Here is a 20,722-nt window from a genome sequence, read left to right on the forward strand (position 1 = left end):
AAATTTGCCAAATGGTCAGCCACACGATTGCCTTCACGATATGAATGATTGATTTTGTAAGTTCCAATTGATTCCAAAAGAGTGTTGATGTGGGGCAACCATTTAACAAGTTTCCAGTTCTGAAAGTTTGATTTAATGATTCCATTTATAGAGTCCCCCTTAATGATAACATTGAAGACCCCCATTTGCGCACACAGTTGTTGTCCAGCTTCAAGGGCACAAATTTCGGCCTCATTATTGGTGGTGGTGCCAATATATCCATATGTCCCGGATAGGAGCTACCCAGATTCATTTCTGATGATGGCCCTAAAACCAGATTCCCTTGGGTTTCCTTTACTTACTCCATCAAAGTTCAGCTTAACCCAACCCTTTGGAGGGGCATTCCATTTGATAGCTTCCCTATCAACTTTTTTAACTGGAGAATGAGTAGAACCTATCTCCTTGAAGGACCAGTAGCGTTCCATATCTCTATCCCACTCATTGTATTTGTATTTTCTGACTTCAGAAGGCTTGCCATTTAACACTTCCTTGATTGCCACCTTAATTTTGTCAATGAGTCTTTCAATTGGAATTGATATTTCCTTAAAAATCCTCTTGTTTCTTTCTTTCCAGATATGCCATACGATCATGGCAGGGCCCACCATCCACAGATCCCCCCATTTGGACATTTGTAAGGCCAACCAAGAGACCAAGAAGTCCTTTAGATATTCGTTCCTAATCGTTTTCAAACTGACCATATCTAGAAACCAATCCTAATAGGATACTGCAAAAGGGCACCTAAAAAGTAGATGATTTGTCGATTCTTCTTCTAATTTGCACAACACACACCAATTAGGACCCTAAATGCCAATAGTTTTGAGTCTATCCCCTGTCAAGATTCTCCCATGTAGTGTGATACATAGAAATGCTCCTGCTTTGGGAAGCAATCTGCTGTTCCAACATAATTTGTGTGGCCAGACCGAGTTCGTCACTCTTTGTCTCTAAATTTCATATCCCAGTTTTACACTGTATTACCCAGATTTGGAGGCACACCACAATATCATGTTGTCCTCTCTTGAAGCCAAAATGGTCCTATATCTCAAAATTTCCGCCAGCTTATCACAAAGTACAGTATTGCCGATTGCCACCTTTTTCCAAACAATCTTCCCACCGCAGTCTGCCACTTCTTCAAAGTAGTTACACACATTTCTCCCCATTGTGAATTCCACAAGATTGACCCAATCCTGATCCTCAAACAGGTCCGACAATGTAGGCTCCCCCTCCCATGTTTAGATTATTTTAAAAGTTCCTTTTTTTTTTTTTTTTTTTTTTAATGTTTTTGGAATTTAGAAGTTTTTCAATTATTTTGGATTTTGAAAGTTTTTTTTTTTTTTTTTTAGATTTTATAAGTTTATTTTTTATTTTTTGGATTTTAAAAGTTTTTTAAAATTTTATTTTGGATTTTAAAGTCTTTTTGAATTTTTTGGATTTAAAAAGTTTTATGTTTTTGTTTGGATTTTTTATTAAATATGGAAACACACAAGAAATAAATGAAAAAAAGACAAAATCCTTTGGCTTATTTTGGATTATATGCTCCCTTTTGGTTTCAAGTGGGGAAGATGGTCTAAACATTCAGGGACATAAACACACCAACAAGCCTACTCAAGTGGGAGTATCAAGGATTGATACTCCCACTTGTCAATCCTTGCATACAAAAGAAATGATGACCAAAAAAATCAACTATAGGATTTACAAGCTTAACTACGGGTATCCTCTATATACCACAAGGGTATGCGAGGCCTAAATTCATGAAATGAAAGAGAAATATTGCCAAACAGTTGGGAGAAGAGGATAACCCACTCTCTACCTTCACTTCTCTAAGGTATAAAGCTCTTAGAGACTTATCCTAGATTGACAATATTTAATTTTCAATCTAGGCATGTCTTTTGATTCACCCTCACTAATTATACTCCGTCGAAACACAAGAGTTGAGGTCATCCCCTAGAGTGATCATTTCTCTAGGCAAGCCTCCTAGAAAAGAAAAAAGGTCACTTATTTCTAATCACTCAAAGTTACTATTGGGATATAAGAGGAGATCATACATAAGTGATCTTGGGGATGAAAAGACACTTGGTCATTTTAAGTCCAAATCCAATTGTGAAAAGTTGATTTTAAGCCCATTTTCAATATGTGGAAGACACATCAAGCAAGTTGATCTAAAGCAATAATTGATTCCATAATGAATGAAGAAGACTATGATCAATTTTAGAATGTGAATGAGAGTTTTTTTAACAAGTGTATTTGAATTTAATGCTTTCCAACTATGTTGAAACCCCTTTATTCAATATGATGAGCTCCGGGCTAGCCTTTTCAACTCATAATCAAGTGTGTGAAATCATGAAAACATGGCAGTACAGAGAAAATAAACGCACTGCACAAATATATTCTTTATAATATTAGAACTTGTAATGTTGGAAAAGGGTGAATGATGGAGAGATAGAGGAAATCTTTTCTTCCCTTCGAGGAGAGATGAAAGTTTCACTTCGGATTCCCCTTCAAACACTTTTCACTCATTACATTAGAAGAGGGAGGGAAATACACTAGATTCAACCTCTAGAGAAAGAGATTGAATTCTGAGTGATGGTAAGTGAATTCCCTCTTCTGAGATTGAGATTTGAATTGATTGAATTGTGTACTTATGACAAAGTGAAAAAGTGACAAAGATCTTATTCTAACTCAAGATAGAAGTGTAGGATGAAGCTGTGCACCTGGATCTGGCAATAATATGTCGAGATGAAGCCACCCTACAAATTTGGGAAAAAGTTACTCAGATCGTGGCGGGAGTGTACATGGTCCTCCGAAAAATCTGTGAAACGAAAAGGGTTTTTTCGCCTCTGCAAATGGAGTCTGAATCCGAAAGTACAACTGCACACCTACAATCTACACACTAGAAAAGAAAGGAGAAGGTGTTGGGATTGGGGGTCTTCCTTCAGGTCAAACCCCATTTTTGGAATTAACCAAATGATGAAAGAAAGTACTTGCAAGTAAATGTAAATGAAAGACTAAACTGTAAATCACCTCAAGGGAGGTTGTGATAGAAATGTCGATAGAATTGCTTGTATGAAGTTGAATGTTGGAATGAATCTCCTCTTCAATGGTTGAATCCTTGACTTGAATGCAACACCTAGCCTTGAAGAGAGACTTGAGAATTCTCAATGCTGAAAATGAATCCTTGAATGCTCTTGAATGCTTAAATGCATGATCTCATGTATCTGTGTTATTGCCTTTCGAACTTATGCAAATGAGAGGGTAAATGCAACTTATATACTTGTCAATTAGGGTTAATTGACTGATTTTCTATTGCAGGCCGACACTGGGGGAGTTTTCCTGCTCAATGCACAACCATCAAAGCATAATTTGAAGGCTCTTGCCCCAAAATAGGGCAGGGGATAGGGGTGCCATGCCTCTGTCCTAGGAGGACAAAGGCGCCACGCCCCTGTCCTGCCCTTTTTTCCAGGACAAGATGCAATTTAGTCAGTGTGGAGGGCAAGCACGATGCAGTTTCCAGGTGTTGAGTTAGTCTCTGATCTCTGATCTGGCTTAGGGATTCAAATCGTGTGCGTGAGGACCCTAATGTGGTCAATAATTGCAAGGGTCATAATTTCATGACACTACAGAACTCATAACAAAACCCTTTCAAAGATGATAAAGTAACTTATGATGCAATAAATTATATGCAAGTAAAACATAAACTCATCACAAGATTATAATTTTATTTTTTTGCTTTCGACCTAGTCAACAAGATTTAAATTTTTTGTAATATTTTTTACCCCAAAAATAAAAATTTAAAGAAAATATTTCTGCTAGATGATGAAAGTCAAAGAGATATGGAGAGCGATGTGAAGGAGTAGGCGAGCAATAGTGATGCTAGAGTTGAGCTCTTGGCCAATGGATGTTCATTGAAGACTATTTCTGCCCTCTCTAATCACAACAACCAAGATGAGAATTTCTTTGATTGAGAGGCACATAAGGAATTTGAGGAAAAGGTGTATAATCTTGTTGTGGGAAATGTTAATGTGTAGGTTTTGGTTGTCATGCCATACATCTCCATTCCTAACTCTCTCCTCATTCTATAGGCTGAGAAATTGAGGAAGCAAGATTTGATCACAAAATTCATTGGTATTTGGTCTTCAATAGAAAGAATTTGAACCTGGATTAACCACAAATGGAGAGGCTGCAATCTAGATGTCAACTTTTAGGCACTGGGATTTCTTAAAATTACCTTTATTTTAAAGGTATAAAGGGACAACATTTTAAATGGGAGCCCATGATTCATGGAGAATATAGGCCTTTTATATGTGACCATGGATGCCAGGGTTTGATCCCCACTATGAAGTTATCCATGATTCTCCCTTTCAGGTTAGGCTCAACAAGTTGCTCATGGAGCTATTGATATAGGATATTCTCCATCATGTTGAGAATTCACTTTGGAGTTTTGTTCACAATGCGTACATGCCCACCAATGGAAGACATCATCTTATGCACAAGTTTGTGTGCAACTGGATTTGAGAAAACCCATCAATCACTTAGTCGAGTTGAGTTTAATATTAAGGGATTTAATTATTAAGAGAGAATTTGAAGGGTTCTTTATTAGGTGTTTCAAATGTTGGTCTATTGGGCATATTGTGAGCATTGTAAGGTTAATTCCAAGGGTGCGATGGGTCCTGGAAAGCATGTAGGGCCAATGGTGGCTTCTTTTGGTGTGATTGGTGATCTAGTAATTGGTCGACCCTTGTTAGGGCTTTTGAGCCATGTGGTGAGGTTGGCCCCCTAGCTACCAACAATTGCACTATTGTGGAGGTCTCTATAAATTATGAGGAACAAGGTGCTCTCCTAGACTTAGGTAGTCTAGTTATTGCTCCATCTAAAGGTGCCCATCTCTCAATGCCAATTGGTTTGTCCTCTTCCCATGACAAATTGAATAGTGAGGAAGAGTATGACTCCAAGAGTTTTTCATGGAGCATTGTTACTAGGAGGGTGAAGAAATTGGTGAATATGAGTTTTATGGATGTTGGGGGTGCAAATCCAAAAGGTAGGAAATAAGAGACCATGAAAGAAAAAATATAGGCATTAGAGGATCTAGAAAATGGCTCCCAAAAATCATTGAAGAGATTTTATAAGAATGGAGGAAAGCACCTCCCTACAAGCAAGTGTTGATGAAGATAATTAGTTGGAATGCATGAGGACTAAATTCCCCAGATAAATGTTGCTTACTAAAGAGACTGATTGTTATAGAGGTACCAAATATCTTCTTTTCAAGAAACTAATTTTGACACAGTTAGGTTTAATGATACCATAGCTCAAGTTTGGAGATTTGGTGATTATGTGGTGGAAGCAATAGATGGCTCGGTTGGTGGCCTGAGTATATTTTGGAACACACTATGTTGGGATGGTCAAGTTGTTGACATTAATCCCTCATGTATCTTGGTTAGATTCTAGGGTTTGAAGGATGGTCTCAACTTCTTGGCTAGGAATGTGTATGAAACTAACTCAAGTCAAGGAAGAATGGGACCACATCAAGAACCTTAAGTGGATGTCTTATAAAAGAGAATGATTTATCAAGGGGATCTTAATGCTATGATCTGTACATATGAGAAGAAAGATGGTAGGGCCCTTATTGGTTCGCTTGATGTTAGGAATTTTTCTGATGACTTATCCTTAGTGGACATCAAGCCAAAGTTGGGTTGGTTCACTTGGAATAATAGGATAATTGGTGATGATAATATTTTATGTCATCTTGACAGATTTCTTATTAATTCAGAATGGATGTTGGATACAACTAGTTTCTCCTCTTCAATAATTCAATTCAATGCATCGAATCACTTGTCGATTTCAGTGGATTTCATTTGAAGCAAAAGCCCAAAGTTATTCCTTTTAAAATGAAGGCATTCTAGTATGAGCACCCTAATTTTGGTAATGCTTTAGGAAGATGATGGAGTAAGGAGTTTAAAGGAAATAAGCGATACATTCTCTAGAATAAGATTGTTGAGGTAAGTGTTAGATTCTTTAAGAAGCAAGAACCAAGTCAGGATCTACTGTTGGTTATAGATCACATGCAACTCCAAGCAACAAATGATCAAAGATCAAAATAATTGAATGAAGAGAAATCTGAAATAAGAGAAAATAGAGACAAAGAAGAGAATTTTGAGAAGACTCTTACTAAGCTATCATTGTGTAGACACCTAAAATTAATATTTGATTAATTTAAGCCTATCAACAATTAATTTAATTGTGTTATCCTTATTCCTCTCAGAATCAATTAAATCTAATTTAATTAATCCTGTCACTATTGTCCAAATATTAATTTATCAAATAAATAAATTATTCCCCCATTCCTTTAAAGTCCCCTCCAATAATCATTTCCTCTAAACCCACTCAGTTAATTAATTCTAATTAATTAACCTAGTCACATGATTCCTACAAATCACTTTTCCTAATCTTATTAGCCTAATTAATCCTTCTAGAATCTCTCATAATCATGCTTATCATTATCCCTCAATTTTTAATTCCCATTCATGTCACATCAAAATTGAGTCTCTCAAAGAAATTCAAATTTCTTTGAATCCCTCAATGCATCCTTATTTTGGCATTTTTTAATTCCTCATATTTGAAATTCAAATTTCTCCCCCCTTTTTCCCAAGGAATTTTATATTCCTGTTTATTTTCCCAAGGCACCCTTGATCCATGCCTTCTATCTAAAATTAATCTCAACCCTTCATGATCAAATAAATCTTGGCCCTCCATTAGCCTTCTCCAATCTATAAATTGGAGCCTATTCTCCTCACAAATCATCCACTTCTCATGCATTGTCATGCTGCCTATTTCTTCTCTCATTCTCTTCATAATCCTCTATCGAATCCATCCATCCTTAATCTTTCAATCCAAATCCGATCCAAAAATCCACTTACCTTGTTGAGCATTTGGAGAGCATTCCATATCCATCAAGAAGGATCCCATCCAGTCAAGTTGAAGGGAGGTGCTATTCAACTTTACCGAAGGCTCAATCCAAGGAAGAGGTAAAATAGAAAAGATATAAAATGATCTTTTGATGTTTTATGGTTTTCTTGTTTATTACATTGTCATTTTGATCATTTGACCTTTCACTTCGTTTTACCATCTTCATTCTGGCATTTATTACACCTAAAAGTTAGGTATGTGGAAGATAAAAGGTGATCTAATCACTTTATTTCTCACTTTGCATTTGAATCGATAATGTTTGAGCGAGCTTTGAGAGAAGATTTCAGCGAGTTCAAAGCAAGAAGGCAATTCGATAAGAAACCCTAATTTGGTGGTCAAGGTGTTTCTCGATGAAACTTTTTCAAGTTTGAAGTTTAAAATTTCTAAAATGGTTACCTCTGGAACTGCAACCCCACTAGTCATAGACATTACTGAGAGAGCCCAACCATATTTTAAGAAACACCCATTTATCTCCATGGAAGATAATTTGAAGATTGCATTTTCATCAGTTCCACATAGTCTTCTACACATCGAGGACATTAGGGTTTACATACACTGCAACATTGAGGAATTGGGAAGCTCCCATCTATTAAATGCTTACAACAAGCAGTTGACTGATGTAAATTCCATGCTGAAACTAAAATTCCAAGTATTGGAGGAGAAGAGCTTTGCACAATATGTCAAATTTCCAAAGTTTGATGAACCTGAATGGGTCTGGTATGTATTAAGCAGAATGCATGATGAGTTCATGTGGCTAAACAAACCTTTCAAGATCACTAAGAATGTTATTAGAGTTGTTACATGGTTGTGCTCATCCAATGAATTACCCTCATTGAAGGCTGTGAAAAACTAAATTGTCACGAATGCAACCGAATCAAAATTTGACCGAAGAGCAATGACAATCAATGCCATTTTGGAGTATGATGTTAAGTTTTATTCAATGGTGATTGGATATAAGGTATACTATTCCAACAAGGAGAATTTTGTATCTAGAACAACAATCTATGCTACATATGAAATGGTTAGGGAAAATCAGAAGTATGACATGTGTGAACTGCTTCGAAGTGAGTTGATAAAGGATTTGAAGAAGATCAAGGAAAATAAGAAACATCCATTCAAATACAGAACCTTGATCCCGTGCTTATTTTTCTACTTCATGAATGAAGTTTTGGGAGTCGGATAGGTCCAATGGGCTTTTGATAGACCCGTGGGAGTGCAAATTAGAGAATATTTATACAACATGGTGATTTTAAGGTCCAAAATGCTAATATTTGGGGATACTTAAAAAAAATTCAAAAGGAAATGCATGAAAGGGAGAGAATCCCTAAGACAATAGTTGAGAAGTATCAGGACACCATTTTCTTCTGTTGGCAAGAGACACTATTCCGGTGAAGATCGATGCATGAGAGATGTACATGAGTGTAGACACCTAAAATTAATATTTAATTAATTTAAGCCTATCAACATAATTAATTAATTTAATTGTGTTATCCTTATTCCTCTCATAATCAATTAAATCTAATTTAATTAATCCTGTCACTATTGATTAATTTATCAAATAAATTAATTATTCCCCTATTCTTATAAATTCATCTCAATAATCATTTCCTCTAAACCCACTCAGTTAATTAATTCTAATTAATTAACCTAGTCATGTGATTCCTACAAATCACTTTTCCTAATCCCACTTAGCCTAATTAATCCTTCTAGAATCTCTCATAATCATGCTTATCATCATTCTCAAATTTTTAATTCCCACTCATGTCACATCAACTTTGAATCTCTCAAAGAAATTCAAATTTCTTTGAATCCCTCAATGCATCCTTATTTTGGAATTTTTAATTCCTCAAGTTTGAAATTCAAATTTCTCCCCCCTTTTTTCAAAGGAATTTTATATTCCTGTTTATTTTCCCAAGGCACCCTTGATCCATGCCTTCTATCTCAAATCAATATTGACCCTTCATAATCAAATCAATCTTGGCCCTCCATTGGCCTTCTCCAATCTATAAATTGAAGCCAATCCTCCTCACAAAATAAGGATGGACTTCTCATGCATCCTCATGCTACTCAATTCTCCTCTCATCCTCTTCTAATCCTCTAATCAAATCCCTCCATCCTTAATCTTTCAATCCAATCCAATAATCCATTAGCCTTGTTGAGCAAAGGAGAGCATTCCACATCACAAGCAATCAAAGGAGCACATCAAGTGGAGCATCATCAAGGGGCGCCTTCACTTCATCAAGCTCAATCCGAAGGAGAAGGTAAAATAGCAAGGTAAAATGGTCTCTTGTTGCCTTTAGCATTTTCATGTTTATTTCATCATGTTTTGATCATTTTCCCTTCTAATCCATTTTCCCCTCTTCAATGAGTTTTCATTGATGGCAACTCAGTTCATAAATCATATCCAGTATATGTAGATTTGATTTCCCGAAAGGCAAGTCTGGAAGGTGGAATACAATATCCGACAGATTATGAGTACAGTGTGTACATCTTGATTTTGGTTGCATATCTTTGGTTGTGGTAATAGAGGAAAATGATTTGAGGTTTGAGGCAACTTACTTTGTAATCCTAGTATCTGGTGTTGATTCATGAGCAAGATTGAAGGTCTGATATCTGATAATTCAAGAAGATCCGAGCTATTTTGGTGTAATGTGTTATGGGGAATCTTTGGGATGATTTCAGTGATTGGTTTCGAGTTTGAGGTGATTGGGCTGACATGTGTGAAGCTTGTTATCATCTTGTTTAGGTTCGCATATGGATTTGTGGATGGAATGAGATGACTTGTAGGTACACATTTCATGTTGCTCGTTATGCGGTTTTTTGAAGCCAACATGGGAATTGATCTATTTTGACAATGCGGATATATAAGACATATTCATTTGAATATTTTGAGAGATGGTATGAGTGTGAGAAGATTGTATGAGCGATTGTGTGAAGTTTTGTGAGTGTGATTGAAGATTTTACAGCTCCAGTATTTGACAGAGTAGTAGAACAGAGCAAAGAGATAGATAAGTGGAAGAAGTCTAATTGAGCTTAAACAAAACTGCTATTTAGCATTAGTAGATGCTATTAATCAATTCAATAATATTTATAATCATTTGAAATCTTTGTAAGGCGGTGAGCATTCCTCTAGGTTGTAGCCCTCTTTTGTATTTGATCAATGAGCTCTAGGCACTGTGCCTAAATGCAAGTGCATTCCCCTTTTGTAATATTATCATAATCTTGATCAAAGTATAATAATATTGTGGGTTCAAATCCCACCATGGTTTTTCCCTTTTCGGGTTTCCACGTAAAAATTCTCGTGTTATGGTATTGTGGTTGATTGGTTTATGTTTTTGCACTTTACTTTCATTCTTATGCATCTGGTGGTTTAAGAATCGGTTTAATAAATTTTTGAATTGTAGGACACCGATTCACCCTCCCCTCTCAGTGTTCATTAATTGCAACAACTTCATGGTGGATGATGACCAATGCCTGATGGAGGTTTTTGAACCTAGGATGATATGGATCATGCCCATGGGGTATGAGGTTGAGAAAAACATTCTTGAGTTATATGCACAATATTTGTTAAGCAATTTGATAGATCCCTTTGAGGAGAGATTTGGTAATAATGCTAAAAAGAGCTTGAAGCTACACCAACAATTCAAGAAGCCTAAAATCCATAGGAAAGTAAGGAATAAAGTAGAGGCTTATGCAAAAAGCATTGGGATCACTAAGGAGGCGGTCCGAGAGGCAAGAAAAAGGAACATCCTCTCTGAAGAGTAGACTATTAAGGTGAAGAAAGACAAACTAGAAGTCTATGCCTCTAAGCCTAAGAAAACTAGAAGCACTTCTCCCTCCACCAATTCAAAAATATCACTGAAACCTCAAGCCAAATCATCTGGTGGCGAGGAGAAGAAGAAGAAAGTGACCGTGGATTATGAGGAGACAAAATTTGATGAAGCAATCAACGAGGTAAAGGCCAAAGTAGCTAAGGCCACCAAAGTCACCACAGAGAAGCCATCCGATGGAGACAAGAAAATTAAGAAACCAAAATCCTTTGAAATTGATAATATGATTAAACAAGTAAGATTCAAAGTTAAACCTCCCATGTCCTTAGATCAAATTGTAGATGAGATTGTTAAGAATGGTAATTTAAAACCGATGTCTGAATGGTATGACAATTTTGATGAGAATGGTAAAAGGACATTAGAGGAAGCTACTATTAATTATTTGCATGATTACAGTAGAGATTTAATTAAAATAATGTCAGAAATACCCCAAAATTTGTATGATATTTTAGAGATGAGAAGACAAACGACTAATAAGGAAGATGAGATATTAAGAGACTATGTGCTAGTCAGCATATGCTCCGTGATATCTAAAGAAGAAATTGACAAAATTCTTAAGAAAGCCAAGAATCAATTCAAGAAAAAGATTAGAGTGATTAATGATTGGCAAAATAGATGAAGTCATAAAGGACACCGAGATATTTTTGAGGAAAGTATTGCTTCAAAACCAATATGAAATTATTCTGGAAAAAGGTCAAGATGATGCTCCTAAATCTGGTTTGGAAATATAGAGCATGCCATCTCAAGGTGAGCAGACAAAGGATGATACTCCTTCTATTTTAGAAATGCAAACAGATGCTTAGGTATAGGTAAATGCTCCAGAAGAAGTTAGAGATGAGGATATGGCAAATAAGGGTGAAGAGAAGGAAGGAAAAGGAAATGAGGTTGAGGATGCTCAGAATCCTCCAATTGACACTATTGATCCTGTTGAGACAATTGAGAAGGATGCAGTCCCAAATAAGGCTGATGCAGAGAAGGTAGCAGAGAAGGAGAAGGTTCAGGTTTAGGTTGAAATTGATACTGAAGCAAGAGACACTACAGGGATAGTGAATTATTGATGATTAAATTTTTTTTCAAGGCCCTATCAACCTTGCCTCTCTGTCCCCCATTTAGAAGCTTCAACTAACTTCATTTTCTTAGGCCAAGACAAGTGAGGACCTGCTAAAATCACATGCAAAAGATAGTGAACTACTTACCCCGACATCTAGTATTCTTGGAAAAATAATGCCCATGTTTCAGAAGAGCACATTTGACACTCCATCCAGACAACTTAAGAGTTTGATAAATTCGGTGGATACTCATTTTGAGTCTTTCGAGAAATCTGCTAAAGTGAAGGTCCGCAATGAGTTTAATGCTAAAAGGCTTATAACATTGAAGAGACTAATTGTAGATGATAGAGCCACATTAGATGCTTGTGTCAAGAGTATGCAGGATGCATTATCTGAAGGTGGCAACATTTACAAATCATGCCTATCATTGTCCAAGTTCACCAAGGATATTGAGGAGAATTCCAAAGAGTATGAGGATCAATTTGCTCAGATATTTCAATCACTTAATCCTCTATTGGTTTCCATGAACAATCAAGAAGATTAGGTAATACCTTTACTTGACAAGATCAGGGGTTTGAGCCATGTCAGGGAAAGGATTATTGGCAGAGTAGGTAAACTTAGGAGCCACATCACTCCCAAGTTAGACACATTGCTCAGGATTCTCAGGCTGCCAGTGAACCCTCAGACCTTAAATAAATAGAGACACAAGCCTATCTATTTAGTGGTCTCATATCTATCTTGGAGTGCCTCAAGAAGGGCTGGGATAGCCATTTGGGTACATTGAAGAACATTTTTGCAGACATCTTCTAATTTTGGTAAGTTTTTAGAATTTTGTGTATACTTTTGGTTTTTAGAACCCCATATTTGACATTGATGTCAAAGGGGGAGTATAGAAGAGTGAAAAATGTTGTAATAAGATTAGGGGGAGACTTTTGGAGTCTGGCTGCTAGATTTTTTGTTGTAATGTATACTGTTTTAGTTTTGGTTCCGACACTTAGTCATTTTTCACTAAGTGTTGCCACCAATGCCAAAGGGGAAGATTATTGGTAAGAGACATTGAATGGGTAGTCAAATATTGTCATTGATGGAAAATGAAGTCATCTATTCCATCTATTGTATGTGATTTGATTCTACCGAAATTCAGATTGAGTTTTGGATAGGTCTTGTGAGATAGAACAGGACATCAGACAGTCTACAATATTTTGGTTGGCATTTAATTTCTATTGAATATCTTGTGTTGCAGATCTCGAGGAAGCATTAATGATATGTTATCTACCATATTCTAGGTTTGTGGCCTCCGATGTTGATTTTGAAGTGAGAAGATCCAGTATACAAGTTTTTGGGTAGAACAATGCTCATCAGCAGCCTCGTGTACATAATCATTGTGTAGATTATGTGGATCAATTTTGGTGGTTGTTTTTGTGTTTGAGGATGGTCATCCGACTTGTGGGAAGCATGTGGACAATTTTTTTTGGTCTGCATATGCATTCGAGTTTGAATTGAGCCGACTTGGTATACATGTTTCATCATTTGCATAGTATTCTTGAAGTTGACATGTAGAAGACCTAATTTCATGTTGCGGATATAAAAGACCGGTGTATATGATCATTTTGGATATCGATGATTGTGTGGAAAGTACTTGTGACTTATTGTGCGTAGTTTGATGTGTGCAAGTAAAGGATTTGTGCTCCAGAATATAATAGGAACAAAATAGTATAGTAGAGCAGTGTAATATTGAGTGTTTTGTGCTTAACCAAAACTATATATTTTGGCATTTGTAGATGTTGTTTATCAGTTCAGACATTTCAATTATCTTTTGTAATCATTTATGTAAGGTAGTGAGCCTTCCGGGGTTGCAGCCCTTATTGTAATTTGAGGAGTGAGCCCTAGGCAATGTGCCTGAATGCATGTGCATTCCTCTTATGTAATATTTCTATACTTATGCATAGTATATTGATATTGTGGGTCTCATCCCCATCGTGGTTTTTCCCTTAACTAGGTTTTCCATGTATTAAATCTGGTGTTACGGTGTTGCTGTTATCTACTTTGATTTTCTGCATCTTTATTTCATTCATTTGTATTAAGTGGTTAAAAATAAATTAATAAGGTTAAAAATTGCAAAACACTAATTTACCCCCCCTCTCAATGTTCCTTGATTCCAAAAAAAACGTGGCATGACCTCTTTATGTGAAAACAAAAAATGAGTTACAAAGGTGGCACATAAAGTTAAAAGAGGGTGAGAAACCCAACTACTCCATAACCCACTTAGGAAGTGACAAAATAGTGGTTATGTGAGGTGACACAACAAGCCAAAAGAGGGTGTGTAACTCAACTACCTAAGTGAGGTGGGAGTTACACATTTAGCTAAAGTATTTTTCCATGAGTCCTCATATTAACCACTCCTAATAACCTAAGAAAGCTTAAATAATATGTGCAAAAAAATAATACCCCCTAATATAAGGAAAAAAATAAAATAAAAACCTACACTAACAATAAGAAGAGATGTTAGAATTTGGAATAAGGAGGTTGTTGGCAACCTATTTGGACAAAAAATTAGGATCAAGGCTGACCTAAGGGAGGTGGAGAGGAATATTGTTTCTTCTATCCTCTCCTTGGATCTGTGCGAGTATGAGATGGACGTAATTTTGGAATAGGAACATGTTCTTAAAATGAAAGACATCTTCTAGCATTAAAAATAAAGAGTGAAGTGATGTTGGAGTGGGACCATAAAACTCGCTTCTTCCACCTTTCTACTAAGATTCAAATATAGCACAATAATATTGTCTCTATATAGAAGTTGGATGATGTTTGCATAGATGATGTGGCGGTTATCCCTAAGGAAGGCAAAACAACATTCATCCTTATTTGGCTCTCCTTCCATTTTGGACCCTATTGGTTAACAAATTTGTCTCCTTGAAATTTTAACTATTATCTTCTTAAAGAAAAATATGACTCTGTGACTCTATTTTACCCTTTAGAAAGAAACAAATATACCAACAGTTGGAAGAATTAATGAGAATTCAACCTCTACATTAGAGGGAAGCTCCTTGTATGATTTCCAATAAATTTATTATTCAATTGATATGCTAACACTTTTAACCAGAAAGCATTGAAAGGCTCTAGCATTTATCCATCAACACAAATAAACACCTTCAAAACTACAACATAGGAAACGTCTCAAAGAATATTCAAATGAGAGCTCATAGACTCTGATTTATAACATACTTGTTGTATAAATTCAAAAGAAAAAAAAGGGACTCAACAAAAAACTAATGGCTCAATTGATACTCTCTCATGCCTCATAGGGCAAGGGGGATCAAGCAAATCAATACAATGCGAGTTGTCCAACAACCAATAATAAATATGAACAGAGAGAAAATATAGAGATAACTGGTCACCAAGTTATATTGTGCCCATAACAACTTAAGAAAGATTACAAATCTGAGAACGCAGAGATTCAAAAATAACACAACATTTCATTGATAACCAGTCATTGTATCATCTAAACAATTCATATCAGAAACCAAAATTTTATCTGCTGCTCCCAAAACCACAGTTTTTAGAACTTGTAGAAAGACAAGCTCTTCAGCTTAAATAGCCACCAAGCCATAGTTTTTACATGATCAAATAACATTTACTTTCACCCAGGTGAAAGAAACTGTTTAAAGCAACATAAAATAAAACTAAATTAACAGCCACTAAAAGGCTAACATTTCATTTTCAGATCAGCTAGGCTTCCACCGTGGTAGAGGATGTTACGGGCTTGTCCTTCTTTGCTGCAGAACCATTCCATTCAAGGTGCACTGCCGAGAAGTTTAAGATGACTTGGAAATAGGGCAGACCGATGTGCAGGGTCCTCTGCTTCCACACTTCTTTGTCCATATTTACCTGTGTAACTTTCCCTTGTGAAGCTCTAAATAGTCCAAACAGACAATGATCATTGATTCAATCCTTGCCTCTTTTGAAAAGTCATCAGTGGTCAAGGATTTTGTTGTCTAAATGAACTAGATCCTTTCTTGAAAAACCTTAGTCATGTCTGCATCTTCTTTGATTACCTTGGTGCCATCCTTCATGAGTTGAATATCAATACACTTGAGGTCCTTCTGCATCGTGTCAATCAAGTCAGTCAATCCTTTGAGCAACCTGGTGGATTCTTCATGGCCTTGCTTGATGATCAAATTGTGCCATTCCACGTTTTTCCTTGACACGTATAATACATTGTCATCCAAGTTCTCCACCGGTTTCTCAGCCAGGAATTTCATCACTCCATACTTCTGAACATCATTCATCTGTACAAGGATTGCTACCCACTTAATCCTTTCTTTTCCCCAGGCGACCTTTTCCAGTTCAAGCTCTTTACTCACAGTTTCAACATCCTTATAAACTTTAACCAGATTACTAATATAATATGACCCTTGATGTATTATCAGGTCCAACCATTTATTAAACATCTCCGTCACTACCTTTTTCCTTTGAACCCGATCTAGTATTTTCTGGTTTGCTGGTGATTTAGGGTCAAATGACACTCGTATCTGCAATAATGGTTGGGGATCTGGGTTGTGGATAACATTGATGTACTCAGCCATCAGTGTGACAACTTTCTTTAGTTCTCTTTTATCCTTTTCATCTTTCCAAGTCCTTGAAATTATCCTCTTCGTGGAGGATTCCATATGCTTAACATCTACAACTCTTGAAGCAATCCCCAAATCTATCTTCTCCACAGTGAAATCCTCCTTCGTAGCCTTGTCTGCATTTCTTCCAAGAATGGGTTTGGCAACTTCGGCTGTCCAGTGACCTATTGTGTCATCCACATCAAGCATTGCTTGTGTTTTGAGCTTTTTTGGCTTTGATGTCTTTCCCAAGCATCTGCTAACCATGTCCTCCATTGGAATTGTGACCGACACCACACTCCTTTTTTTTCCAATGGTGGCTTCCAGCCATCTTGGTGCGATTGCAGGTTCCTTAGGTGGTGGGGTGGTCCTTGCATCTAGTGAAGTAACAATTACCAAGGTATTCATGGGATCCTGTTGAGTTTCCACTTATTTATTTGTGTCCATTTCTTGCATCCCAAGCTCGCTTTGATCCTGTGAATCCATTGTTTGTTCAAGCTCTTCACTGGGGTCCAAGTCTACAATAACCAGTCTCAAGATGGGTTCCCTACTCTTCTTTTTTCTTCTGGACCGAGTTACTTGAGCAACTGTGAGACCGGAAGATGGTGACCTTTTCGTCCTTCTAGGTTGAACTTTCTCTACAATGGGCTTTGAAACACCCATCAACACCATGAAAGCTGGAAATTCTTCTAGAGAACAGTGCTGGTTTTACCTTCGGCACCTCCAATTTACTGAAGTATGGCAGTTGTGACCTTCTTAAATATGGAAATAAATTCATACACATTTCCTTCAATCGGACAGATAAATATCTTTAGAGCTACACACGCTTCAACATGATTTACCCAAGCGTGCGAAGTAATGGTGAAATGACATAGACTGACACCTTCTTAATTATCCATCACTTCCACACAAGTAATTTGATGTTCTCATGATTTCTTTCCACATTTAGAATTTTAAATTGCCGAATAAGGGAATATTCCTTCTTGTTGTGCCACTTTTATTTCCACCAAAAAGCTTTAGAGTTAGTTTTGAAATGAACCCATGAACCTTGAACCGTTTGACAAAAAGGTTCATCGGTTCAAGTTCACTAAAGAAATATAACAGTGAGTGGGTGGCACACAAAACAACACAGGGAACGAGTGACAAAAGAAAAGGATTATTAAACATGAACCTTGAACCTTTTAAATCGCTTGAAATTTGGTTCAAGGTTCAAGGTCGCATATCAAATCAAAACATAAGGAGCTCGTCATATAACGATACATTGCCGCAACTCATCAAAAGGCATTTTGAACTTTGAACCTTGAACTGTTTGAAATTCGGTTCAACGGGTTCAAAACCTCAATGACCACAAACAAAAATGCACTTGGTCGCATGACGACAAAGACCAAAAATGACTCTCTTTTAAAAATGCCCTTTGAACCTTGAACCACTTGAACTTTTTTTTATTTTTAAAAAGAGTTCAACGGTTCAAGTACGAGGAGAACAAATGACCCGACAGAAGTAAAGGCACAAAAGGCAACCCACAAATTTTAAATATTTAAAAGGGAAAATTATGGGTGGATTAACATTGACTCTGACTGGGGACTAGAACTATGAAGGAACTAGAAATGAACTCCAGAATCTCTGGTTTCGCATGTAGACTTTATTTAAAGACACAAACAAAACTAAACAGAAAAGACATACAACCACAAGATTAACTGAACACTATATACAAAAACCATGAGGGACTCTCATTTACAGTTGATATAATTTCAAATTTTGACCATTATAGGTCAAAGGAAGAACAATACCATCCAGACATGCAAGTTTGAAAGAATTTGGTCCCTTTACCTCATGAATCAAGAATGGTCCCTTCCAGAGTGACTCGAACTTGGCATGTGCTCCCTTGGGCTCTCTTCTTCTATCCTAGAGTAGTACTTGATCTCCCAACATGAACTTTTGAGGCCTTGCTCGCTTGTCAAATATCCTTTTCACCCTCATCTGGTGTTCTGTTATCTGGTCCACCAGTTTATCTCTTTCTTCATCAATCTTTGTCAGGTGCATGATCTTCTTTTCTAGAGAACTTTGGAAATAAACATCTTCAATAATCATTTGTAGTTTGGTAGCTGCCAGCTCCAAAGGAAGTGCTACCTGAGCACCAACACCATAGACTAGTTCAAACGAAGACATCCCAATTGCGCTATTTGGCGATGTACGGTTGACCCAAAGAGCTTCATACAGTTTCTTATGCCAATCCTTAAAATTCTCACTCACTAATTTTTTCATGATATTAATGAGATTTTTATTACTGGATTCAGCCTGGCCATTTCCCTGAGGACAATAAACAGATGAGTGAACAAGAGAGATTCCATGATCATAGAAAAACAAAGAAATTTCAGTAGAGGAGAAATTGATAGCATTGTCAGCTACAATTTTTAACAGAACTCCAAATAGAACTAGGATGTTCTCTTTCAGAAAATTACAAACAATCTTCGAGGTTGTCTTTCGTACCAGAATGACCTCAACCCATTTAGTGAAATAGTCTATGGCTGTCAATATATGAGTGTGTCCTGCACTAGAGGTAGGTGTCAAGGGACCAATGAAATCCAGACCCCACTGCTTGAAGGGTTCATCTACAACCACAGGTCGTAGTGGTAATGCTGCGAGCTACGGCTTACCTGTAAACAACTTACATTTTTCACACCTAACCACCCATGCATATGCATCCTTGAACATTCCTGGCCAATAATAACAGTTCCTCAAGATCTTGTAGGCAGTTATCGTTGAAGAGAAATGACCACCATAGGGTTTGTCATGGAATGTTTTCAAAAGGGACTCTTGGAGTGATTTATCAACACAACGCAAGAAGGTTCCATCCAATCCTCTCTTATATAATACATCATTAAAAATGAGGTACTTAGTTGCCTTTAGCCTCAGGTTCCTATTTTCTTTTGTAGAAAGATATTCTGGGCAATCTCCATATGTCAAGTAATATGCTACATCTGTAAACCAAAAATCTTGAAGACCAACAAACAGGACTAAAGCCAATTCCTTTGTCACTTTCTCCTTGCTTTCAGCAATCAGCTTGCACAAACCCTACCCCCTTACCAACTTTGTGGGCCTAATGTCTAAATTGAACTCTTGAATTTTTAACACCCAAGAAGCTCTTTCATTCATCCCTATGTCTTGTTACGTCAATATGCTCTTGACTATTGAATGAGACACATAAACAATAGCATGGGAATGGAGAATATAATACCTGAACTGCTTTACAACTTTCACAACCACATATGCTTGCTTTTCCATTATTGAATACTTTAATTCATGCTTTTTTAGTGGTACGCTCATGAATGATATTGGGACTTCATCATTATTCTCATTCTTCTATAATAAAATCCTTGACATAGTGTGCTCTGAGGCATAGCAGTAAATAACAAAATCTTTACTGAAATCAGGATTAACCAGAACAGGTGCCTGACCAATAGAATTCTTTATTGAGGTGAACACTTTCTTCCCTTCCTCACTCCATTTGAAAACTTGTTTCTCACTCATCAAATTCACAATGTATATGGTAGTTTCTACAAAATTCGGGATGAACCTCCTTAGAAAATTTACCTGTCCGAAGAAGGATCTAACGACATTCCTACTTGATGGTAGAGTTAGCTGTTGAATTACTCTTACCCTTTCAGGATCTATTTTCAGCCCCTCCTTAGAAATAATATGACTGAGCAAATTACCCTTTGTGACTCCCAACTTCTTCAGGTTCAAGGATACCCCATGCTCCCGACACCTCTACAACACTTGTCTCAGGTCCCACGGGTGATGTTTTCTTCTTTTTGAGAATACTGTTAAGTCATCCAGATATACAACAATGATCTTATCCTTTAAGTGGCCAAAGGACAAGTCCATAGCTCACTGAAATGTCACTCCTACATTGATCAAACCGAAGGGCATCTAGTTATATGCAAATGTACCCTGGGGAGTAATAAAGGCAGTTTTATGTTGATCATCTTCCTAAACGCTGATCTGATTATATCCCGAAAATCCATCAAGCATGGACATCATCTCCAACCCTAAGACTATTTGCAGAATGTGGTCCATGGATGGCAAGGGATTGTAAAGCTCTGATGCTAATAGTAAATAAGATGAGAGGGGGGGGGTGAATCATACAAACTTAATCTTCAATATATTCAACAGATTCAACCTCGGTAGCTTATACTTCAAAATACATAACCAAAATTGTAAAACATTCAAACTC

The 20,722-nt window shown here is 36.8% G+C and overlaps 1 protein-coding gene across 1 annotated transcript; it reads right to left on the bottom strand.

The window, feature by feature from the left end:
• Positions 1-278: 278 nt before the first annotated feature.
• LOC131067803 (uncharacterized) lies at positions 279-644 on the bottom strand. The gene has a single exon (XM_058002967.2). It carries the CDS (start codon positions 642-644, stop codon positions 279-281), a length of 366 nt encoding a protein of 121 aa, XP_057858950.2.
• Between the last annotated feature and the right edge of the window lie 20,078 nt (positions 645-20,722).

The sequence above is a fragment of the Cryptomeria japonica genome, chromosome 5, assembly GCF_030272615.1.
Source record: "Cryptomeria japonica chromosome 5, Sugi_1.0, whole genome shotgun sequence".
NCBI lineage: Eukaryota > Viridiplantae > Streptophyta > Pinopsida > Cupressales > Cupressaceae > Cryptomeria > Cryptomeria japonica.

Bases quoted from the DNA above. Each gene is read 5' to 3' on its own strand.
- LOC131067803 (XM_058002967.2), bottom strand. From the start codon at position 644: ATGGTGGGCCCTGCCATGATCGTATGGCATATCTGGAAAGAAAGAAAC.